Source organism: Medicago sativa, chromosome 7 (assembly GCF_051527215.1).
Source record: "Medicago sativa cultivar Bolivia chromosome 7, Bolivia_mono, whole genome shotgun sequence".
In the NCBI taxonomy this organism is placed as follows: Eukaryota; Viridiplantae; Streptophyta; class Magnoliopsida; order Fabales; family Fabaceae; genus Medicago; species Medicago sativa.
This window is the reverse complement of record NC_140755.1, coordinates 97,333,157-97,359,140: the sequence shown is the minus strand read 5'-3', so window position 1 is coordinate 97,359,140 and position 25,984 is coordinate 97,333,157. Positions and strand designations below refer to the sequence as shown.

Sequence of the window (25,984 nt, the reverse complement as noted above, 5' to 3'; positions counted from 1 at the left end):
AATGTGTCTTTTTCAAACAATATTGGCACATAGTTGGAGATGACATTTTTCATTTGGTTCAATCAGCCTTTCAAACTGGTCACTTTGATCCGGAGATTTCAAATACTCTCATTGCACTCATTCCTAAGATTGACACACCAAACATTTACAAAGATTTCAGACCCATCAGCATGTGCAATGTTGTTTACAAAATTATTACCAAAGTATTGGTTCACAGGTTGAGACCGATTCTTAATAATATTATAGGCCCCTATCAGAGCAGTTTTCTGCCTGGTAGGGGAACTTCTGACAATTCAATTGTTTTGCAGGAACTTGTTCACTTCATGAGAAAATCCAAAAAGAAAAAAGGTTATGTGGCTTTTAAACTGGTTCTTCAAAAAGCTTTTGATAATGTCAACTGGGAGTTCCTTAATTATTGTTTGAAGGATTTTGGTTTTCCAGAAATCACTATAAAGCTCATCATGCATTGTGTTACCTCCCCCACCTTCTCTATATTATGGAATGGTAACAAATTGCCTCCCTTCAAACCTTCACATGGGCTTCGTCAAGGTGACCCGCTTTCTCCCTACTTATTTATTCTTTGTATGGAAAAGCTCTCTGTTGCTATCAGCACTGCTGTCATCCAAGGAGATTGGAAACCTATCCGAATCACTAATACAGGGCCTCTTTTATCTCACCTTCTCTTCGCGGACGATGTCCTTCTCTTTATTAAGGCTAGAAATGCTCAAATTCGTCTTGTCACTAATTTATTCGATAGATTCAGTCAGGCATCAGGTTTGAAGATTAATCTCTCCAAGTCAAGAGCTTTTCATTCATCAGGAATTCCTCAAAGAAAAATCAGCAGACTTACCTCCATCTCAGGCATCCGGAGCACTCCCTCCCTTCACAAGTACCTCGGCTTCCCCATCATCAAAGGCCGACCAAAGAAAAGTGATTTTTCCTTCATCATTGATAAAATGCTTACTAGACTAGCTTCTTGGAAGAACAAGCTTCTCAACAAACCAGGAAGATTGGCTTTATCATCCTCGGTTCTATCATCCATTCCATCGTACTATATGCAAATAAATTGGTTGCCCCAAAATATTTGTGACAACATTGACAAAACCACTCGCAACTTTATCTGGAAGGGTACCAACAACAAAGGTATCAACCTTGTTAATTGGAACACTGTTACTACTCCTAAGCGTCTTGGTGGTTTGGGTATTCGTACAGCTAGAGAAGCCAACACTAGTCTCCTTGGCAAGCTAGTTTGGGACATGGTTCAGTCTTCAAACAAATTATGGGTGAATCTTTTGTCAAATAAATACACAGGGGGACCGAACTTTCTTCAAGCTTCTGTTCATGGCAGCAGCTCTCCTACTTGGTCCTCTATTGTCCGTGCTAAAAATATTCTTAAGCAAGGTTACTCTTGGCGCGCGGGTTCAGGTACTTCTTCTTTTTGGTTCAGCAATTGGCACTCCCAGGGTCCTTTTGGTAGTCATGTGTATATCATAGACATCCATGACCTTCATCTTACCGTTAAGGATGTCTTCTCCGGTGATGGTCTCCACTCTCAGGCTCTTTACACTAACCTTCCCCAAGATATTGCAGATTTCATAAACTCTACACATTTCAGTTTTAATGCCGCTGTCCAAGACTCCTTTATTTGGGCTTGGAATCAAAACGGAAATTACACAACCAAATGTGGGTATGATTGGCTCCTTTCTCTCAAAGAAACAGATGATGTCTCCACACCTCACCGGTCTTGGTCCTGGATATGGAGGTTACATGCTCCGGAAAAAATCAAATTCTTCATTTGGTTAATTTGTCATAATGCTGCACCTACTTTATCCCTGCTCCATCATAGAAGCATGGCTGCTTCAGCTATCTGTCCTCGTTGCGGAGAAGATGACGAAACTATTCTTCATTGTATTAGGGACTGTCATTTCTCTAGGAGTATTTGGATCAATGTTGGCTTCGCAGACAATGGTTTCTTTGCTGCTCAAGATGTTCATGATTGGATAAATTGTGCTGCTTCTGGCCCTCGAGGTTCCCTCTTCCTCGCAGGTATCTGGTGAGTCTGGCGATACCGTAATTTGATGTGCCTCAATAATGAATCTTGGTCCCTGTTCCGCATCACAAACAACATCCGCCATTCAGCAGAAAGTATAAGACTGAGCTTCCAGAAAGACGGCAGTGCAGCCCATCAGGAGCGTTTCGTTAAGTGGAATTGCAACAATCACATGGGCACTATCCTCAACGTCGATGGCAGTTGCTTAGGCACTTCTATTCGGCTGGTTTCGGGGGGATCATCCGCAACAATCATGGTTTCTACCTTTCCGGCTTTTCAGGATACCTCAACAATTCCAATGATATTCTCTTCGCGGAGCTCACCGCAATTTACAGAGGCTTGCGTATGGCTATTGACATGGGCCTAAGTGATTTGATATGCTACTCGGACTCCCTCCTCTCCATCAATCTAATCAATGTGAGCACTCCGAGTTACCACACTTACGCCGTCCTCATCCAAGATATCAAGGATCTGCTCCATGACAGTAATTTCACTTTGCATCATACCTTGCGAGAAGGAAACCATAGTGCTGACTTCATGGCTAAGTTGGGAGCCTCCTCTGCTGATGATTTCATCTTGCACTCTTCGCCTCCTGCTGACCTGCTTCCCTTGCTGAAGATCGACGCGTCGGGCACCTTATTTCCTAGGCCTTAGGCGTGTTCTCTGTCTGTTTTTCTTCTTTCTGTCTTCTGTTTGTTGTTTTTGCTTTTAATTTGCTTCTGTAACCAAAAAAAAAAATAGCTGTATAAATATCTATATAATGTGATATGACTGAACATTTGTGTTCTACATTTTTATAAGAGTTGAATACCCGTGCCTACACACTGGTCACGTGTTGTTGCGATTATTCGAATAGGTCCAAAGAATATAGAACACACTTTGGCAATTATCCGATCCCTTGCATATTAAATTCATAAAACTCTGTTGTATAATGGCATTAACTTGGGATAGAGACAAAGGATATGAATCGAGTATATGGCATGAGAGAGCTCATGTTAGCCAAATGGTCAGCACATATGTTGTGTATAATCTTCAAGTAAAGTATATATATTTGTAGCCCCCTCCTTGTGGATACAATACAACAAATCAGCTACTACCACAGGCTCATAGTTCTTAAAAATGTACATTGTAATTGGTTCTTGTTTATTCAACAAAGGATATTGCACAATATCACAACATATATTCCCAATCAAAGATATATATATAATTGGTATCTATACCAAATAAAAATTTATGACACCAACCCATCTATCTCATCCCATCTATAGAAATTACAAAAATAATATACAACCTCAATCATATACCATCAAATCCTAAGCTATATTCTAAGAATTCAAATGGTTCTATGTAGAGTATAAACCTATACTAATGTAAAAATCCTTCTTTCTCTTTACACTACAATTTTTCAATACTCCCTTTCATGAGAGAGTGTGATAAGATGAAAGAAATTTCAGCAACCACATTGTTCACCCTTCAATGTATTATTTAGGACACAAAATCTGGTAACAACTGTGCAGCAAACCTCTTTGGGTTTTGCATGTTGATACTTTCATATTGAGGAGAGGAAGTGTTTATAGAACCAAACTCATTTGGTTCACTTATATCAATGCTTCTTCCTAGTTGAATGTTTTGGTTTGGTAGAAATGTTTGATGATTTCCTTGTATTGAATCAAGACCAAGAGTGAGTGAAACATTATTACTTGAAAACCTTGGTGTGAATTGTTCTGAGTCAAACCTACCAATATCACCAATTGGGTATTGTCCAAATCCACCAATGAAGTTTGTTTGGTTTCCCATAAAAGAGTAACCATCTCTATTTTGTCTCTCATCACCAAATTTCATTGATAGTTCCTCATTATTTGCCTCATTGTGCTTAACATCAATGAAACTATTAGGGTTATGCATAAGTTCATGGTTCCTTGGTTTTTTAGGACTTCCTTGTGGTATCCCTTCTAGTTCTGATGATCCAATGAAGCTGAATCCTGAATTGTTTCTAACATTTCCAACAAGTGGTGATGATTGTGGTCTAGAAACAGAAATTATTGGAGTTTCTTGGCTTTTGGAAATGTCTTGTGTGGAATTGTAACCTTTAGGTTCTGTTTCAGAGGTGAGAGCTTTTTCTTGAGAGGATGTTATTTTCATTGAAGAATCTTCATTGCTCTTACTTTGTTTATCCTCAGATCCATTTAGTTCATTTTCCTTCATTTCTTCCACGTACATTTCTTCCACCATTGGCTTCCAAAGCCTGACTCGAGCATTTATAAACCAATTTGAAACCTGTTGCAATTCAAACAAAATTTTATTAACACTTTGAATTTGAATATGCCAAAAATAAGGAGAGAAATTGTTCCAAAATTATATTGATTGATTACCTGACTCCTAGTAAGCCCTGTTTGTTTTGCAAGCATGTGCTTGTCTGAATCCTTTGGATAGCTGAAAACAAATTCAGTGATATCAGCATAAAATTGACAAGAGTTTAAAGACTATATACCGAAGATTTTAAAGACTCCGAGCATTTATACATCTTGAGCACTTGGCATGTCACGATGTTCAACAAGTGTTGTGTTCGACACAAACACGACGACATCAACACTTGTGATTACATTGAATTATGTTATTTTCTCTAACACTTTATTGGTATCAACGTGTAATTAGTGTCCGTGCTTCATAACTTTGAAGTGAGTAAAAATTAGAAAAGTGTACTTACGGGTGGAGGAAATGTTCAAAGAGCCAAGCACGAAGAACAGAAACAGATCTTTCAGGCAATCCTCTTTGGGGTCTCCAAGCGTTATGCTGGATCATTCCCAATTGTTGTAGAGCACGTTGTTGACGTAGTTGATGATCAACATATTTGAGCCTTGAACCTTCAATTTTACCTCCAAAGCAATCCTCTTCACCCAAACTCTTATTTGTAGCTTTAATTTGTCCTGTTATTGCATCTTTCAAACACCGAAACTGCTTTGAGATTGTTTGTAGTGCAAGGGCAGTGTATGTCCTAGCTGAACCGATTCCGGCGGCTTGTTCGAACGAGGAAACCACAACCTCCATTTGATGGTGGTACTGTCTGTACCTTTGCTCCACCTTCAACCAACAAGTAAATTCATTTTAGTCAGACATTTAACAAGAATCTTTTATTTTTATATCATACCGTTAATTTCAAAATGTAATTATAAAAATGAGGCATGTGACAAAATAGTGAATTTTCATTAGATGGCTTTGTAAAGTCAATTTATATTTACAATTCATTTCATTTAATTAATCCATGCAATTAGTTTTATTGAAATTAACAAAATATTGAAATGATTTATGGTATTCGTCTCTATTTTCATGAACTAAATTGACACAATCAAAATTACTAATACTAATAGAATCAAAAGTTTTTATTAAGTCTATTTAAAATTTCACTAATATCAACAATTACTTAAGTTACACCTTTTCAAAGGACAAGAGTAAGGATTTGCACCACCCTCTATTGTTGACTCTAAGCCACTATGTTTGACGACCTTTACTTTAAAAGATTGTATTTCCATTTATGTCATTTATTGCTATAGTATTATTTCTACTGTAGATTGACCCGTGTGATTAATACAAATAGGGACAATATCTATCTACGTATATCCAAGTTTCAAGCTAAAAATTGAGTTTTATCTTTTGAGATTTGAGAGTATATTCACTCTATGCTTTCTGAGCCTCAATTTGGTTTGTGCACATTTAAATATCTAATCAATATCACATTCTTCCGGTCTAACACCAAAAAATTTACTAAATGACTCACAAATAATAACTCCATGCACGTCCAAATAGTATATATCATAAACACCAAATAGGCTCTACTAGAGAGAAGAGAAAGTTGGTGCCTCTAGACCTTAGATTTGGTATCAATAAGTACGCATCAAAGTGAGCTAGCTCCAAATTAATGGGGTACCAGAGAAATAACTATTCCTAATTAGAAACCTAAGACTAATATACCCAACAATGGAGATGGCATGTGTCCCTAACAAACCTTTCTTTAGAGTATCTCTAGCTAATGGCAGAGGTGATTAAATGGCAAGCACCTATCAAGAAGGTAGTCTAAATGGGTACATCAAGGTTAAATTATAAATGGTGCCTACCTAGCAATAATACCAGTATATGCTATTCCTTGCAATTTATAAGGTCCACGTACGTACCATTGACTGTGATAAAATATTAATGTAAGGATGTTGAGTTTTTCCTTTAGAAAGGCCAAACCAAATCATGTTGAGTTATAAGTTATTGTTAGAAATTCCAGATTATCATAACCCCCTTTCCTTAAGTACAAGAGTAGTTTTTTTTCCAAGGTGTTGAATTGGAGGGGCAGTAGTTATATTGAATACACCAGTTAAAAAAAAAATTGTTAAAATAAATAACTTGTACAAGTGAAACCGCTTAAATACTCGAATGATAGAAAAACTGTGAGTGGTGGATTTTCATTCATTGCATTGCAATGATAAATCAATGAAAGCAGTATACATCATACTTGTAACAATCTTGCTCAGTTGCTCCACTTTAGCAAAAACAATTCTCCACGTAGAGATAAAAAGTTAAATATAATTTTAGTAAAACTACAAAATGTCAATTTTCTAATTTTAAATCCTATAAAAATTTAATTAATTTTTATTCATTATCTTTTACAAAAAACATATATTTTTAGTCTCTAACTTTTATAATGAATTAAAATGGCCAAAAAATTATACTAAACTTTTTTTTTGAACAAGAATTATACTAAACTTATAAAATACATAATTATAATCTATAAAATAAAATTATATACATTCACCAAAAAAATTAATCTATAAAAAATATCATAGTTTGAATTAATTAATTATTGCAAATAGCCAAAATCACATGAAAGTGAAGAAATGAAATGAAATACCTCATCAAGCATGGTAATTAGCTTAGCTTTCTTCATCTGTATTTCTTGTCTTTCAGCTGTTGATAGCTCAGAGCTACGTTTTCCACTTCCCTCCCCACCACCAATTATTGATCCATCTCCTCCACTACCAACTCCTGATGATTCTCCAATATTCACCTTGCTCATTCCACCACCACTCTTCTTTCCCAATTCAACACCACTATTCACATTCACAACCTCTTCTAAAAGCTCATGTGCTGCCCTTAAATACTTTGAACTCAGAATCTGAATCCCCGGATTCCCATTGTTATTATTCGTTGTAACACCAGAAGCCGGAGACGGCGAACCACCAGACATAGAAACGAATCTTGCCGGCTGTGAAGAGAGACTAAGAGACAGTCCTTGTTGAGCGCGTGGTGTATCACGCGCCGCCGTGTTTGGGTCAATTGTGTTCCATTGATTGTACTGCATGTGTGGAAGGAAGCCATGCAAAGAAGGTACAACGTCATGGTGCGCGTGGATTTGGTGTTGTTGGTGGTTAAGAGGTATGCCAACGAATTGTTGAGTGTTGGAAGGTGGCGCGTGAGGTGAGAAGGAGTTGTTTTCAGCAGCTGTAGAGTTGAGGAAAACATAGTTACCGGCAGCGGCATGAGAAGGTTGTTGAGCTTGTTGTTGCTGTGTAGCATCAGAATATTGTATATAGCCTGGATTCATGAGAACAAGTGTTTGAAGTCCGTCGGCGCCGCCGCCACCACTTGATTGGATTTCAGAATTACCACCATGATAGTACGTTGCCATTGGTTTTTTGAGTAAAAATATGTTGTTGTTACTTTGTTACTTAACTGAAATGTGAAAAGAGAGACAAGTACGCTATTATTAGTTACAATAACCTTTCTAAGTTCACACACACCACAAAACACAACCACATGTTTCAAATACAACATAAAAAAAGACCAAACAATGACAAACACATGCAATTGTATACAACTACCATGTACCTTCAACAAATAATGATGAATCCAAGTATATAATTATTAGATCAACCCATTAAACAAGTGAATTCCCAATATTTGATGCTTAGCAATTTGTAAAAAAAAACAGTGAAATGATAAATCTAAAAATTAACTTCGAAATTAGTTTCTGCTTAATTTGTGCATGATTTTTATATATTGTCATCATGATAAGCTTGAAAATTGGAAAAAGAGAATGAAAAGGAAATAAATAGATGAAGCTTGTAGAGGGTTTTTTTTATAAAAAAAAACAGAAGATATATGATGTATATATAAAATAGAGTGATTGAGAAAAGATAGATTGAGACAGAGAGAAGAAAGAATTAAAAGGAGATAAATAATTTTATATTATATAGTTATAAGTTTATATATATATGAAATGATAATAGCTATAGTATTAAATATGTGTATTGTATATACCTGGTGTGACGGATATTGAAAGACACACGTGCTTCATGATCTTGTAAACTAAACTGCAAAGAAAAGAAGAATTTGAAATTAGAATGACATAAAACTAACCTATAAGAAACGGATTTTAGAGAAATAGAAGAAGAGAGAAAACATGGACAAAGCACACACGCGCACGAAGAAGCTAGCACAGTAACACTCAAGTCTCAACCACCAAAGTAAAACATAATAGAAGAAAAGAACACATCAAATCAAATTATATTTAGATGAATCAAAATCACATGTACACATGCATATGGAACATCTATCTATATATCTATCTTTGGGATTTCATCAAGGAAACCTCTCTGTTAGACTCAATTATCTGCAATTTCACTCCAAACTGAAAAAGGAAAATTAATAAAAAAAAAATAAAGTTCAAGAGAGAAATGATTAAAAAAGACTTGGGAAAAAGATAGCCATCTTTATTCACCTCATTATCCACATATATTTTACTTGTTTGAGTGTGTGTTTTTTTAGAGAATTGTACCTGTGAATAGATCAGAAGAAGTTGTTTTGATTTGACCTTGTTCTTTTCAAATCATTTGATGCAAGGCAAGCATAAACAAAGCAAACTTTGATGAGCAACAGAGAGAACTTTTGAGGGAAAAAGAGTGAGAGAGAGAGAGAGAGAGAATGGTTTTGTGAGCTGAGAAATCTATAAAAAATATATAATGAAAATGAAAATGCAATCAAGGTGTGTCAGAAGATACAAACAGCTGAAAAACGAGGAAACGTCTTCTTCTATAATGCTTAATTAATTAATTTTTTTGTTTAAAAAGAAAAAAATGAAAAAGGAGGATGATGATGGCCAAGAAAACGGGTGGAGGGATCTCATTGCTCAATTCTCCTATAAATATCTTTTTGTCGTTTTCTTTATTTTTTATTTTTCTTTATTAACTTATTTGGGAATTTTTTGTGGTTGAATGCCTGTGTTTGAAGATAAAGCAATTAAATTTCTAAGGAATACAGAACCAACCACCGTAACACCAACTTTAATGCTTTCATAGCTCTAAATATATTTCTCCATAACAACATTGCTTAAGAAACTCATAAGAGCAAATTTTATTTTAAAAGTATAAGCCGGACACATGTAAAAATCATAATTACATAATTTTTTTATATTCAAATTATTACTTTTAATTGTTTAAACGATGCTTCAAAGATACTTGTTAACATTTTTCTTCACCAATTTATTTCCTTGTAATGATTATCTCTATTTGTTTAATTTGTTGGTACACCATTATATATATATCTCTCTTAATTTTTGATTATGTTTGATTATGTATATAATATGATGTTAACAAGTACTCACAGAACATTATTAAAACAATACAAAAAAGAAAAGTTTGTCTTGAAAAAATAAGTTTCGTCTAACATGTATAAATAAAATGCTCTTGTATTATATATAAATCAATTTTCTACTATTAGATCAATATATTACATCGTATTTTATTTAATATAATACTGAGATTTATTGATTCAATGATGACAATAACCTTACACAGCTTAGTTGTTTTCATTGGTTATATATGTCTATACTATTAGTTATTTTCATTGACTATATAAGTCTTAGTTGTAATCAACATTCTTATTATCAATTATATTTATATTACTCTCTTTTTTATTTTTCTAATCTATTAATTCCATTTCGAGTAGTAATAATTACTATTCACTATTCAGTATACTCCCTCCGTCCCATATTAGATGACTTAGTTGACTCCGACACACATATCAATGCATATGTTTTATCTTTGATATCTTCAATTCTCTACTAAAAAAATTATGGAAATTTAATATTTTAAAAATATTCATCGAGACGAATCCAACAACATCTTACTTGATATTATTTATCTTTATGAATTAGTAGAAAAATATGATCAAAATATATTAAGTCAATAATATATATTGTCAGGTTATCTATTGAGGGACGGATGGAGTATTATTTAACAGGTAAAAAGTATAATTTGAAAAAGAGAAAAGGAAAAGAGGGTTTTGACAAAAGCAAGGGGTCCCAATCAAGTGCATGTATGATGTGTCTATGAATCATGACTCATGAGCCCTTAAATAAATGGTCCCACCTTGGCTCTCATGCATCACAACTATACTTGCAGACATCAGCAGAGCATAATGATCAATAAAATTAAAAATTGTGGGTCATGAATTTGCTTATATTATTAACATTTCTTCTTATTCTATCTCTTGTTTTCTTATCCTAAAAAACCCCTAATTTTCAAAATCTTATCTTCTTAATTAATTTTTGACAACACCCAAAAGATAACTTACTTAACTCATGTGTGAAAATAAAATAGAATAACCATATAGTAGGAAAAAAATAGACAAGGAAGGAAATACCCCACTCAATAAGTAATTAATAAATAATAAACCCTTTCAAGGTTGTTTGAGGTAATCCCATCATTTGAATGGAAAGACAGAGAATAATGATATTAAAATTAAGAATTGCAACGGCAATTTTCTACATCCCAAAATATGTTTTCAATCACCATCAGTAACTATTATTGTGTAAGAATGTGCAGTGACAAATTTTAGGCATGTGATGTTAATAGGACTAAAATTTTGGAAGTGAGGGACATTCTTCATGTAGCTATAGGGTATGATCCATCAAGAAAGCAATACAATATGGAGGCGCTATTTAATATACTATTTATATATATAGAGAGTGGTGGTTTCTATTAATATGGTCTTTTGATACTATACCTGTCATTCTCATTGAGATCAATGTCAATTTATTTCATTTATACTTCCCTTTGGATTCTTTCATGAAAACTCATTGGAACTTTTTGTTCTTAATCTGTATTGGTTTCAGTTTTCACAGCTAGTAAAAGCAAGCACATTGGATCTAACATACTGACACTACGAAAACGAGAGTAAAAAGGTTGTGCTCATCATTCAGTTACTTGTGAGTGAATATTCATATTCATGTCAGAGCCATTGATAGTTACTAGTGTAGTAGTACTATTTTTGTTGTCTTGACAATTACTTGTTACTAGTGTACTATGTACTTGACTACTTGTTAAACCTTTTAAAGTTGAAAGTGTTGATTTGAAATCCTCTTTTGATTTCTACAAAGCAATCGAGAGATAAACATATTAATTCATAAGTGGATCAATGGATCTTATCCATTTTGCATCCATTTTTGTTACATAGTGGTAATATTCAAAATATGCAAATTATAGTTTGGACCATCAAATACGGGGAAAGATCCTCTCCATTTATAACTTTTTCCATTTCTTGCAATTTGGAGAGAGATAGACACAAAAAATAAGTGGTGGGTCCTATTACTAAGTGGATCCCACCATCATTATTTTTTATGTGTCTACCTCTCTCCAAATTGCAACAAATGGAAAAAGTTATAAATGGAGAGGATCTTGACCCATCAAATACATTGCTCCAACTTACACCACCTCAATATAAGTCATTGATATATTATAAATTTATTCTAACGGCCCGGATCTTATGATGAAAAAGCTGTTACAAGGTGTTATTTTAGTGGTGTAAGTTGGGGCATTCTATTTGGTGATGTAAACTAAATGGCATCTTAAAAATAAACCATCAATTTCTTTGTAGCAATATAAATCATCAATTTAATTCCTACAATATCACTATTTCTTTCCAAATTAGTTCATACCGGTATATAAATATCAATTGCTTTTTTTCACAAAAAGTGATACTAGAAGAGGTGCCACAAGATCCCCTAATCATAACTCAATGATAGAGACTTTGCAATATGCGGTAGTCAAAATTTGAATCTTAAATTTTTCACTTATTCATCTTAATTAGTGAATTTTTTTATTACAAAACTACTTGAAAAGAAATGAGGTGCCATAGATATACTCCTTTTTTGCGGCCAATTCATCATTTTTGCAAGGCTAAACCTTCGGTATCATTTCCGACAGCAAAAACACTTTCAGAAATGAAGCAAAAACTGAAAATTTCAATAACAACGACTTTTTCAATCATAAAAGGGACACAACAATGCCCGTTAATTATCGACGATTTTAACCAATTGAAAAACATTTATGGCAAAAACAAATGTATTTATCGGTGATTTTTACCCAACATAACATTATGAGCATCAAAAGAATTTTGATGTCGACGGCTTTTCCATCGTTAACACGCCAACTATAATTTTTTACTTTAGTTTGGGCCTTAGTTCGACTTTTCCTCTAGTTCTTCGTTTCTCCTTCTCTCTACACTCATTCTCTCTAGAATTTCTTCACAATAATTATGAGTAAGGATCTTCCCCCTTTCAATTCTTTCTCTACATTGTTGGTGGGAAACCATAGAAAGTTCTAATAAGCAAATATAAATTACTTAATTGAATGCATTTTACTTTGTAAAATAAAGAAAAAGTGAAGATCAAATTGGGTTCTCACAATTTTCTTTGAGTCCAATTTAATCTTTGTAAAAAAGATAGTATTCAAACTTAGTCCCTGATATTTCAATATGAAGAAAAATTAGTCTCTCTATGTTCTAATGAATGAGTGATTAATATATCATGTGTATAAAAATGTCAATAATTAATGTAGGTATTTTTTGTTTGTCAGAGAGTAAATTGGCTGTGAAAAAATTATGAGACCAAGTTGGGCCTTTACTAAAAAAATAACTCATAACAAAGTCCTAAATTTACATAAGAAGACGGACAAAGTCCTAGATTTACATAAGAAGATGGAGATTATCATCATGATGATTGATGACGTAAACATATCAAACGCATTTACAAACAACTTTCAATCTCGGCCGTCAATATAATATTGGACAGTTTAGATAAAAACTATGTGTTTTTTTTTTGACAAAAGATAAAAACTATGTGTTTTTAGTAAAAACTATATTAGCTGTTGATTTGAAAATAAACGGCCAAGATCGGTTACAACATCATGCTGTAACGGTGGGAAATCCAATTCCGATGGAAATACCATTTTTTTTTTTTTATTTTGGGATATGCTGTACTCCCTAGAAATAATTGTACAACATGACATAGTGTATTGGTAATTTTGTTTTTAAGTATATGATATAGCAGTATTTATTTATTTTTTTGACAGAATGATGTAGCAGTAATTAAACAACTAGAAATAGTATAAGGTTAAACATGTACCCGCAGATTAAACATTGTAAGGAACCAAAAAACAAAGTTTTATGAGAAGAAACAATTTTTTAAATTTCAAAAAACTGATTACACAATTTTTGGGTAAACAACCAATTTAGTCCTTAGATATATTAAAATGGCAAATACATTCATAAGTTTCTCTTTTATTTATAATTTTATGGACTAAGCTGATTAACGAAAAATACATTTGAGAACTAAAATAATTAATAAGATTATCAAAATGACTAACTAAAGAGACAAATGTGTTAACTTACAATTTCGATGCCTCCAAATGCTATTATGGCAACGCCTCACACAGTCAAAAATCAAAAAGACTATATACCCTATAATTTTCAAGATAGTATTTCTATATTTAATTTATTAACGTATATGTTCTTTGAATATATGATAGCATTTGCCTAGCTAGGTTAAATTTGTATTTAGTTTTCTTAAATCTTCATACCAATTTTAGATCTTAAAAGAAGTAGTTATCAAAAAAGATATATATTGCAATTTGCAAAACATGTACAAACCCCTACTGGTGTCTCCTAAATGGGTTTGGGATTATATATATGTTGATTTTGAACTAACTAACCAAATATATCTAAGTGGCACATATCACATCTAAGAAACCGCAAGGGTCTCTACTGAAACTAACTCATTCTCTTTGATGTTTATGGGTGTGACAACATCACAATATAAAAATGGATTTTATAAGTGGCAATGTATGGTCCCTTTGTATATATGTGCTCTATCCATTTCAATATTGTTATCATGGGACTCGATTTGCTTGCTGATGGTTGTCTCACCCTTTTCTTATTCCAATTTATTTTCTCAAGAAAATGACTTCAACAGAACAAAACACTTGAAAAAGTTCCAAGATTTCCTACTTAAACAATTATATCTAGTTAGTAGGTGTCAAAATGTGGCTAAGATAAAACATATCATAAATTGTACCCAAAAAAATATCACAAAGATGAAAGTCAAAATGTGAAAACATGTACAAGCATATGCATGCACCAATTAAAGTCTAGCTCGTTGCCTCAAAAACCATCGTTATAGAGACGGAGGGAGTATATACCAAAGCAGATATAAGATAAATATGCTGATTAAATTTGGATTGTTTGATAAAATTAACAATCGAGCTAAGTGATAAAAAGGAATTATAACATAAACATATTAAGATATAAAATTAAATGATATTTAAAATTATTCATTAAAAATCTATAAACGAACTTGAGAAAAAAATTGACATCAAATAGGTCTATATATGCCTAAACAAACGAGTTAAAAAAGCAAAAATGTATTAAAACACGCTATATTCTCCAACATTCATTCAACACATCATTTTATATATATTTAGTTCTTATGATCTTATCACATCACCAATTTATAACATCTATTCTATCACTATTCATATTTGTTTTTCTCTCTCTGATCAAGGAGTACATGTAAATATGAGAAACATTTTCCTTAAAAAAGGTCCGACTTATTTTCTTTTCATTAATTGATATGAAAAATTACAGAAGGTGCTTGCTGCTGAAGATTAATTTATAAAACGTGTAATCTTAGAATCAGGTGAGTTAAATTAGATTCAGCATATTCAAAGTTTTAGTTGCAATGTAAGCCTATGGTTTGGTATCCTGTGTCACGTGATATTGTTGTTGACTGGGCAGTATATATGGCACAAAGGGTCCGGGGTGGAGTGCATGTATTTCACCAATAGACCCATGTTTTAATTGAGTAAGAAGGAAAAAGATAAGTATACGTGAAAAATCTTTATATTTTGATCAAAATTATTTATTATTTATAAAATAAATAAAAAATAGTATTCTTTTTTTTAAAGAAGTTTAGTGGCTAGAGTTCACACGGTATGTGGAAAAATGGAATGTTTGGGGTTCGAATCCGTAATGTCCATACGTTAAACTCACGAGGACATAAAAATAGTATTCTAAATGAAATTAAACAAAACAATAAAAAAACAGATCGCAAAATTAATTTGTTTCGGGATCTATAATTTGTGAAGCCACGGCTATGGTGTACAAGCAACATAAGTATTGCTCCATGTACAACATTGTTTTCATTATTTGATCAATAAATTTTACTATTAAATTAAATAAAATATGATTAAATTTATTAATCAAATGGTAAAAAATAAACTCATGCATAATACAAGAGTAATTTCCTTATGTATGTTAGACAAAGTTTTTTTAAAGGACAAAGCTTATTTTGTGATTCTCTTATATTTATTTGATGAATGAAAGGAATAATAGTTGGAAGACGCAACTTATTGCTTATATACTATCATTGTGGTTTAGTTTGATACACGCACTCGGATGCAAAATGAGTGAAGAGTACTAAAGGGCAAAGGCATTAAAAGACTCCTAATATTGCTAGAAAAGTAAGAACAATGGGTCACACTATACCTACTCACTACCCCACTCATTCCCACTTGCTTTACCAATCTCTACTTCCCTCCAGCATATCTATGTGTATAAATTATAATATCAATAATATAATAAACATGTATCAATACGTGTATGTCATAGGGGGCTTATCCAACAAGGTAACAACATAACATGCATATGAGACCGTTTTTTATCCCTTGCTTTTTCTTAAAATAATAATAATTAATTATTGATCAATGTTTATGGAGGAGATCTATGTGTGTAAGGTCGTGTAAATCTAAAGCAGGCAACGATTATGCCCCAACTTTTGCCTACTTCCACACATCCTTTTGTTTTGATAATATCCTATCTCCAACTTGTGATATGTTGATTGGTCTGATGTGGGTGTTTTCAACACTCAAAAGTCAAGAAATTGACTTGCTGAATTGAGAGAGCCGTGTCAAGTTCATTTAATCTTTTTGACATGACTCCATCATGCTCATTAATAATTGTTAGAAAAATGTAGTATGGTGAATTAGCAGTGGAATGTTTAGTAGAGAAGGCAGCACGTTAATAATTATTATTATGTTCCATTCAAATGCCTTGAATGCAAATTATACATAAATTCACCTATTTATAAGTGTGAGCGGTTTATATTCTACATACAAATTCTAGAATTTTCATGACATTTTCTAATATAAATGTAGTATTGATTTATTCTATGCATTGTTATATTTCAACACTACTCTTTTAATGCAATTTTAGGAGGCGGGGGAAGTGGCGTACCAGCAAAAGACACTCCAGTGTCAAAATAAGACTGTGTGCTAGCATGTAAAAAATGAGCGAGTTAAGTGTGTTGATTATTTGTGATGAACATCTTAGAAAAATTTGATATTTGACTTTGCAATTTGGGCAATCTAATGCTTTTAAAAACTAAAATAATGACCCCTGTAAAATAAGATAAAAACTATCCAACAATAATAATTTCATAGGCTAATTGCTCAAATTCAAAACATAGTCATAACTCAAAATACATCTTGGTAGTAAAAATCCAAATAGATCCCAAAAAAGTATGATTCCAATTCCAACATAAATTCAAGTAAGCAGAGATTGCCCCAGTTATAAAAATCCAAAAAGATCCCAAAAAATCATAATTCCAACACAAGTATTATCATCAATAACATTTAATTCCAAGGAGTCAAGATTGATTGAGCAAAACGACGTCGTTTCAGACTTTCAGTTAAGCAAAAAAAAAAAGCAAAAAAAAAAGAAGCAAAAAACCGGTCTGACCCATGACTCGGCCGAGTCACCGGTTTTTACCGGTTTTGACCGAGTTTGACCGAGTTAACTACATGGCCGATCCAAATGTTGGCTCGAACCGGCTTACCCACCGGTTCACGGTCCGACCGGCCGGTCCGGACCGAGTCTGAAAACTATGGTCCTTGAAGTTATAAAATATATACATCATTATCCTATTTCCCATCAATCTCATTTTAAAAATACTTACGTGGACGTTTATTGCTATATTGGTACGTCCAAATTCATTGCTCTCAAAACTAGGATTCACAGTTGTATTAATTATTCAGTCTTAATTTAAAACAAATTTGATCGATTAATTGATTTATAATGTTGTTGATGAAATATTTATCTGTAAAATAAAGAGTGAATTGTAAAATGTATGTAAGTAACGTTTGATGTCATAAACACTTTTTAAATCCTTCACCTCAATATTAAATGGTCCTGTAAGCATTTTTAAGAAAGTTAGATGAAAAGGGATCAATTTGTTAAAAAAAACAAATTAAAGGACTAACTTGTTCACTTTTACCAACATAAATGACAAATTTTAAAAAAAAATAAACTAGAAGGACTAATGTGGTTCAAACGTTAAACTTAAAGACTTCGGGATAAATTTAATTTTTTATTTATTGTATGTGTTTGTGTGTTTTATAAACTTAAATATTACGGGGAAAAATTTACGATATTAGTTGAATTTGAATTTAAGAGGGTTTTGATCCACAAAAGTGATTGTTGGGAAATGAATTTAGTGAATTTAGTCAAAACACTAAGTGTGTGTTTGGATTGAGGGTTTAGGAGAGGAAGGAAGGGGAGAGTTTGCTTTTTATTTTTAAATTACGGATACTTGGAAATGTTTTTTTTTAAATAAGTTAACATATTAACATGATAAACGATCGTATAATTTTTCAATCACACTTAATTTATTTTAGAAAAACATGTTATATAGTCCGTAATTTAAAAAAGAATAGTAAACCCTCCCCTCCCTTTCTCTCCTTAACCCTCAATCCAAACACACCATAAGACTCTGTTCAGGAGTTTGAAGGGGAGGGGAAGGAGGGTTGAGGGTGGAAACAGAGGGGAAAATGGAGAAATCTTTCATATTTTTTGAAATAATTTTTTTTTTAGAAAATGATCAATTAATATTAATGATTGATATATTTTTAATTTTATATCAATATAGATTGTCCCTAAAAAAATTTGCTCAAAAAAAGATTATCCCTAAAAAAACAAAATAGATTAAATTAAAAAAAATCATATAAATCCTCCAAATCTTCCAAATCTTTTTTCCAATACAATTTTTTATTTCCTCAAATGAAGATAATTTTGTATTATAAAAAAATAACTTCAAAACCTTTCTGGAGTGTTCTATATTGTTACATAACATTGTTTTGCAGGATAATGTCAACGATACTTGGAGGTGGTTGTAAGATCCTTCTAGTGGCTATTCGGCGTGGGGAGCATATCGCTTTCTCATTAACTCTGGTGAGGTGGTGGACAGGTCTTTAGTCGATGACATTTGGCATCAGCATTTTCCTTCTAAGGTGTCTTTGTTCGTGTGGCGCCTTCTCCGTGACAGACTTCCTACCAAGGTCAATTTGATGAAACGGCAAGTTCTTCATCATGATGACGCGGTTTGTGTGTCAGGATGTGGGAAGTTAGAAACAGCAACTCACTTGTTTTTAGCTTGCGACATATTTAGCTCTCTTTGGTCCCATGTTTGGCTCTGGTTGGGTATTTCTTCCGTTTCCTCAGGTGATCTTCGTCAACATTTCATTCAGTTTAATTACTAATATGGCAGGGTTGCCTCGATCAACTTTTATGTATTTCAGAATTATTTGGTTTGCCTCTGTTTGGGTCCTTTGGAAGGAAAGGAATGACCATGTTTTCCAAAATGTGGCTTCTGAAACTTTCACTTTAATGGCAAAGGTTAAACTAAACTCTTTCTTATGGTTGAAATCAAAACAGGGATTATTTAGTTACAATTATCATGATTGGTGGAATCATCCCCTTCTCTGTATGGGTATCCACTTGTAATTTATTTTTCTCTGTTTTGCTGTTTTGGTGGTGCTTATTTTGCACTTTGTTACTGTAAATATTGTTGGGTGGTTTGCCACGCCTTGTGCGGGTTAAATCACAGTTGTTAATATCATATATTATTTTAGTTTGTTCAAAAAAACTTCAAAACCTTTTAATACCCTTTATTTCTTCCACTTACTTATTTTTTCCTTCAAAGTTTTCTCCTCCGAACTCAGTCTCACAAAGTTATTATTTTTTTTTTTTGGTTAGGTAGCCTAGTGGCTAGAATTCACCTTATAAGGTGAATAAGTGGGGTGTCTGTGGTTCGAACCCCAACCCCTGCATATAATAATGCATTGTCCTACCAACCGAGCTATGCTCACGGGACAGTCTCACAGAGTTATTGTGGACACATCAACTCTTTTAGTCCTAACAAAATTTATTTCCTAAAAATTGCTCTAGGGTTTGTAAAATAATCGAGATTCGTCGTTTGTCTCTGCCTTTTTGTGGGTCCTCTAGTTGATATTGACACTATTGTTTTAAAATAAAAATTAGGATAAAACAAGGCCATATAAAAAGTGGGTTCCACTTTGAAGCAAGGTCAAGAAAACAACCAATCATAGAGAGAGCTGGCTCTCTTGGCAACTCCTTTTTTCCCTTTAATTAATTTAAATAAGACCCACGAGCACGACCTTTCTCCTTATCGGGTTCCGATTCAATACATGTTTCCTTCCTATTGGTCTTATCAAACTACCTTTCTTTCCTTCATATTCTATCTTTTTCATATAATAATTTTTTTTAGACAAAACCGAGTTCAATCATCAAAATTAAGATAGAAATCTGAATTTAACAAACGTCGACAAATGTATTTTTATATCATCATTAAAGAAATTCTCATGCGGAGAGTGATAGTTGAATCCAAATTTATGAAGAATCAATTTTTTATCAATTGAATCATTATCTTATTTATTGATTTTTCCTTATTATTTTTGAAATTTTGAATAAAAGATTAATTTTTATTAACTAAAGTGATACTAATAAATATTTTATGAATGTCTCCAATGATATTTGAACATTATACTTTAAAATCATAAAATTAAACTCTTATTGCTGAACTAATTGTAGTTGCGAAGTATGGTAGGACACTATTGCATGAAATCCTCTTTATTTAATGGTCAATTTTTTTCTTCAAATTGTTGGCTACAAGAATTAAGTATTCGCATTGCTGCACATCAATGGTTAATACCTTTAATTTAATAACATCAGTATTATCTATTTTTTAATTCCTCACTTTTTTTAACACATGTGAAACAAGAAAATATGGTTGTTATTGTCAAACGAATGAAGAATTATTTTGTCCGATGCAACTATATTTCTTGAAATAAAAGTGTTTATTATCAACAAAAACTGAATCTACAGTGGAAGAGACTAGACTATTATGATATGAAGAGCCAAATAATCATTTTTTGACTGAAATAAGTATTTACAATTAATATTTCACACACTTCAAATAAGATTATCTCAAATAGATAGAACCTATACAAAACAAAAAAAATGTATTTATTGAATGAAAGGTGACCAAACGAGTACTTCATATAACTTTTTTATTTTGGTACAACTTCATATAACATTTAAAACTCAAAAATTATAACTCATTTAAACATGGTGCAGAAATTGTAAATGCATAGGTTTTGGTTTTTCTTTTTTGTAGATGCGCATAGATTGGTTCGTATTTGTGTAATGTTTATCATGTTTTGCATTAAAAAAAACCATCGACAGTATAGACAATTTTTTTATATAGTATTGCAATTTATTGCTGAAAATTGATAATATAGACAAATTATTTCAATGTTAGATCAAAATATCAGCTTTGTATATAGTATAAAAACCAAACCAATAATGTCATTAACATGAAACTAAAATCAATTAAATTGGTTTGCTTTTATTCTCTGTTTGGATCTAAACAGAACCAAAACAAAGAGAAAGTCCATCTCTATTAATTTTAGTGTTGATTTCAAGTAATTTAAAATTGATCTCTCAAGACTCGAACCAAATCAATATATTTTACTTTTTTTTTTATCAAGTTTACTATTATTTCTTTAATTTGACGTTATATTGACAATGTTAACATGACCGGAGTCACGGATTAAGTTCAAGGAATCAAGTTTAAAAGTATAATTTAGTAAAAAAAAATTATAAATACAAAATATGTACAAGAAATTATAAGACATATCCAAAAAATAAAGATATTGATTTAAAGGAGCAAATCAATCCCATATATTTGGTTTTCAATATACATAGTATAATTTAGTAAAAAAACATTATAAATACAAAATATGTACAAGAAATTATAAGACATATACAAAAAAAATAAAGATATTGATTTAAAGGAGCAAATCAATCCCATATATTTGGTTTTCAATATACATGGATGCTATATTTTTTGTCATTCAAAAGAAGAGACATACATTAATTTAAAGGTTAGACTCAATTAGTCATTCGACTTTAGTTAACGACGGGCCAATCACAAGTGTCGAGTCGAAGTCCTAATTAAAAAAGATATTGATCAAATTTTACTTATTTTTTTTATTGAACTCTATATTATAATTTAGAAGAGCTAAACATACTTTGAGAGAAGACAATGGATGTGCTGACCAGTTGACCAAGTTTGGTGCTAAAAATGTTGATTTCTTGAAGATGTGGATGTCTCATCCTCCTCAGCTAAACATTACTCTGCTTGCAGATACCTCTGAAGTATTTATACTGCCAATTGCTTAGTTTTTTTTTTATTGTTTTCCCCTTGATAAAAAAAATTAAAAGAGCTCATTATCACTAATATATCTAGGATTGAAATCAGAAAATAAAGAGGGACATACACGCTTAAGGGACATCTAGCTAGCTATGCGGACACAAATCGGACCACCATGAATCAACTAATCTTTATTTGGGTGAGGCCAGCCACAGCCAGCTAAGCCATAATAAAGGGTAGATTGTAGGTAGGTTTTTTTGGGTCCTCCTTGTTTCTTCCTTTTTGTTTTGTTGCTATTTACTTTCCTTCCCTCGTGGTTTTAAGACCTTAGAAATTGATACTACCCAACAAAATTCGTTGGACACTTGTAAGGTGTAGGGGCTACTACCCTCTATACAGCTCCTCCTTTCCTTTTAAATCTCATTTTTTTGTTCAACACTTTTCTATGTGGCCTATGCTAAAAAGTGCATTCCACACAACATATGGTATTCATTGATTGATTTATACCAAATCGTTTTCTATGTAGTCGGCACTAAGTGTTTAACCCGATTGACTTGCTACTTTTAGAAGATGTATATGCATGGATGTTGTCACTATTCATTATGTGTGGGTTAATAATGGTAAACTCCGTACTTTTTTCTTTAGAGTTTGTTGAAAAGGATGTCATCAATTTCTAGCTAGCTCAATGATCTTAAAAGGGGGTGAGAAAAAAGTGATTCTATTTATCTTAATAATTAACATTTTACTACACCTTGTAGTTGACTATATTACGAGTTTTAATCTAATCTCTTATGTATAAATTCATGGAAAGAGTGTTGAGAATAAAATAGTAATGGTCCGTATTTATAAGGATAATGTTTTTTTTAAAAAATATACATTATTTACAAATGTTATTAATCAAATTAACCATAATTTTTAATGTTCGTGAATCATCTATTTTTTTAGAAGAATGTTTGTGAATCATGTAAACGAGTCTTATATTATGGAGCAAAGAAAATATTTAGATATATCATTATAATTTTGTCGTTATTCCATAAAAAAGAAATATTAATTTTACTCTTTTAAAAAAAAATTAAGAGTCTTATAACTATGAGAAATATGAATATAATTTGTTTGCATGCACAATCATATTTCGCTGTTGTATCATGTCATGTGTGTCAAGTTGTTCTTTTCAATGTTTAAACATTTCTGTACTTTGGTTTATTTTGACAAACACATTTGTGTACTTTGATATTGTAATGTCTACTTTGTGATGTCTACTTCTTTTAGTTATAGTTTTTTTCATATAAAAAGTTGTTTTTGAAACTTGTAATAATTTGGTAATTTTCCTCAAAAAAATTAAATTGGCAAATATTACTGTTAAGGAATTCAACTGTCGAAAATTCTAAATTCTTTCAACAAACATACCATAATAGCTTGGAATTGAAAAGTTATGTTAGCTTCAAGCTGGAACAGTCGTTGAGAGATTCCTTTAGAACTGGTCCATGTGTTCCTTCCTTCCTCATTAATCTTACCACAAAGCTAACTGCAGACAGTGGGCCATGCATGTATCAATTAGAACCTCTATGTTAGTTGCAACAACTGATTAATATATTGTAATTAAGCAAATAATTTGTGTAGAAATTTTACTTTTATGTGTTTTTTTTTTAGGGAACTTTTATGTTAACATTGTTGCTTTTTTACATTTACATATATATATAGTTATATACTCACTAATGCCATGGTAAGATAAGATAATTAACTTCGTGTTCTTTTAAGCTAAATTAAAAGTATACCTCACTTAGAAAGTTGGTTTTCATTTGAAAAAGGGATCGCCAAGATTTATTTATTTATTCGTTTTTAAAAGGGAGTAAACAAATCATGAGTTGCCTAACAATTATTGGTTAAAAATACTTTATGTTCAACTAAAATGATATCATAACCTAATATATTAATCTCCCCTAAAAAAAACCTAATATATTAAGCAAGTGGTCAGAGTTTTGATATTTAATTCATTCTTATAAAAAATTATATGTTGAGGTGATGTCAATCTCTTAAATAAATCTCTTCATACTTCAAAACATTAAATCTCTTCATACTTCAAAACATTAGTTGCTAACTTCAGACTCGGCTGGGATCTCCTAAAAAAGTACTACTCCCTCCGTTTTAAAATGAGTGTCGCTTTAGCCCAAAAAATTTGTTTCAAAATGAATGTCACTTTCAGTTTCCAATGCAATAATAACTTTTTCTTTTCAATTGTACCCTTCAATTAATATTCTGCACACTACTTCCAAAGTATTACTTTTAAAACTAACCAATAGCTAATAAGGATAATTTGGTAAAATAACCATTCTCTTTCTTTTAATCATTGCATTTCTTAATATGTGTGTAAACACCTAAAACGACACTCATTTTGAAACGGAGGGAGTATATGTCATGTTTTCATTTGTTTGTACATTATCCCAATATTTTAATTGTTACAGAAGACAAGGCATGCTTATGAAAAAGCCTAAAGACCAGACCAGACAACCACAGATTGCCAAGTTTATTCAAATTATATCAAACAGAATTTTTTATTATATTTAGGTCACACCCAAATAAATTTCTATTTATCTTCGTCTATAGAGCTTGTTTTTTTTTTTTTTGGTTACACTATAGAGCTTGTTTTTAGAGTCTTTTTTCTTTCTATAGAGCTTATTTTTAGAGTTATGATTGGTATAGTAACCATTCAATGAAAGATACGTGAGTAACATACTTTATATTATTGAATCATAGAAAAATAGCATCATGAAAGTAAATAAAATAAAATAAAATTAAAGCAAAGAGGCTTTTGAATCTTACTGAAACTGATTTATTAGTGAATCTTGGTTGGAATTATGGAATCCATCCATTATTAATAATTTATATTGATGTTGCTCTTTTGCTTTTATTTATGTTTTATTTGCTTCATAGGTTTGTGGCATATCATGCAGAATAAACAAATATTTCTAAGTTTAATGCCTCGGAAAGTATGGACAACTACATACTTTTTTTTTTTTTTTCTTTCCAAGGGCTACACACTGATTTGATTATTCTTCTTATTTACTAACTCCCTTCAATTCTATATATTGAGATGTAATAATTTGTCCAGAAAGAAAAAAAAAACTGTGGTTCTTATGTTTTATATAAGGTCATCTGGTTCAATTTATGATTTTTTTTTCTGCTTGGAATGTGTTTTTACAAATGGAAGCTCAAAATAATTTACTCAAATCTATGGATGAGGATTTTGTTTTCTTTCTTTAGTTTAATTTTGTGTATGTGCTACAATTAATTGCTTGCTTTTATCTTTGAATGACTGGAGTGGATAGTGAGTTTGGTATAGAAGCAATTATCATTAAAAAAAATGGAGTGCGTGTGTGTGTGAGGGGGGAGGGACCCTAAAAATTGAGAGTGTACTATTCGTTAGAGTGGCTGGCCCATAAGAGTCAACTTGTTGAATTTCTGAAACAATAATAATGGAGATGAGAGAAGGGATATGATGTGATAATGATATGGGTCCTCTCTGTTCTGTTGCTTTTGCTCATAAACCATTTCACTGTCTTTCTTCAATCATGAGATTCTCAAATATTACCTCCTTTTAGTGTCAATTTTAAAAAAGATAAATGATATTTGTACATCCATTTTGTGACAATTTTTAGACAACTTTCTTTCTCATACTCACATTATATTCTTACTCTCTCTCTTTCTTTTTTCTCTTCATTATTTTTTATCAGTGAAAAGAGAGAAAAGGAAGGTTGTAAGTTGTACCAAATGGTTGTTCATATATCATTGCTCTTAAAAAAATGTTATTTTTAATTTCTAATAAAATATTAATAATTTCTTTTCAATTTTACCATCTTTGTACAACACTCTATTCATAAAACATCACTTCTACTTTGATTGTATAAAAGACGTCGATAATTAATAAGGATTATTTAGTAAAATATATATTATATTTATTTTAATCCTTACATTTCTTAATACGTTTCTAAAAACTTTAATGATATTTATTTTGAAACAAATGAATAACGATAAAGGTAATGTTATCCTAC

The 25,984-nt window shown here is 31.8% G+C and overlaps 1 protein-coding gene across 2 annotated transcripts; it reads right to left on the bottom strand.

Moving 5' to 3' along the window:
* Nucleotides 1–3,232: 3,232 nt before the first annotated feature.
* Nucleotides 3,233–9,097, bottom strand: LOC146910853 (BEL1-like homeodomain protein 1). Of its 2 annotated transcripts, XM_085725411.1 has the most exons (6): nt 8,871–9,097; nt 8,354–8,406; nt 6,945–7,765; nt 4,758–5,131; nt 4,423–4,483; nt 3,233–4,327 (listed from the first exon to the last, which is right to left on the bottom strand). In XM_085725411.1, the coding sequence occupies exons 3-6, from the start codon at nt 7,719–7,721 to the stop codon at nt 3,536–3,538; spliced, it is 2,004 nt and encodes a 667-aa protein (XP_085581537.1). In that variant the 5' UTR covers nt 7,722–7,765; nt 8,354–8,406; nt 8,871–9,097; the 3' UTR covers nt 3,233–3,535. The 2 variants fall into 2 exon arrangements, with proteins under 2 accessions (XP_085581537.1, XP_085581539.1); XM_085725413.1 differs by lacking the exons at nt 8,354–8,406; nt 8,871–9,097 and adding an exon at nt 7,922–8,317.
* Between the last annotated feature and the right edge of the window lie 16,887 nt (nt 9,098–25,984).

Excerpts from the sequence above, each read along its gene's own strand:
- LOC146910853 (XM_085725411.1), bottom strand. The coding sequence starts at position 7,721 with ATGGCAACGTACTATCATGGTGGTAATTCTGAAATCCAATCAAGTGGT. Across the intron at positions 5,132-6,944 it reads TAATTACCATGCTTGATGAG|GTGGAGCAAAGGTACAGACA; the intron begins GTATTTCATTTC and ends TGTTGGTTGAAG. Across the intron at positions 4,484-4,757 it reads TTTGAACATTTCCTCCACCC|CTATCCAAAGGATTCAGACA; the intron begins GTAAGTACACTT and ends ATTTGTTTTCAG.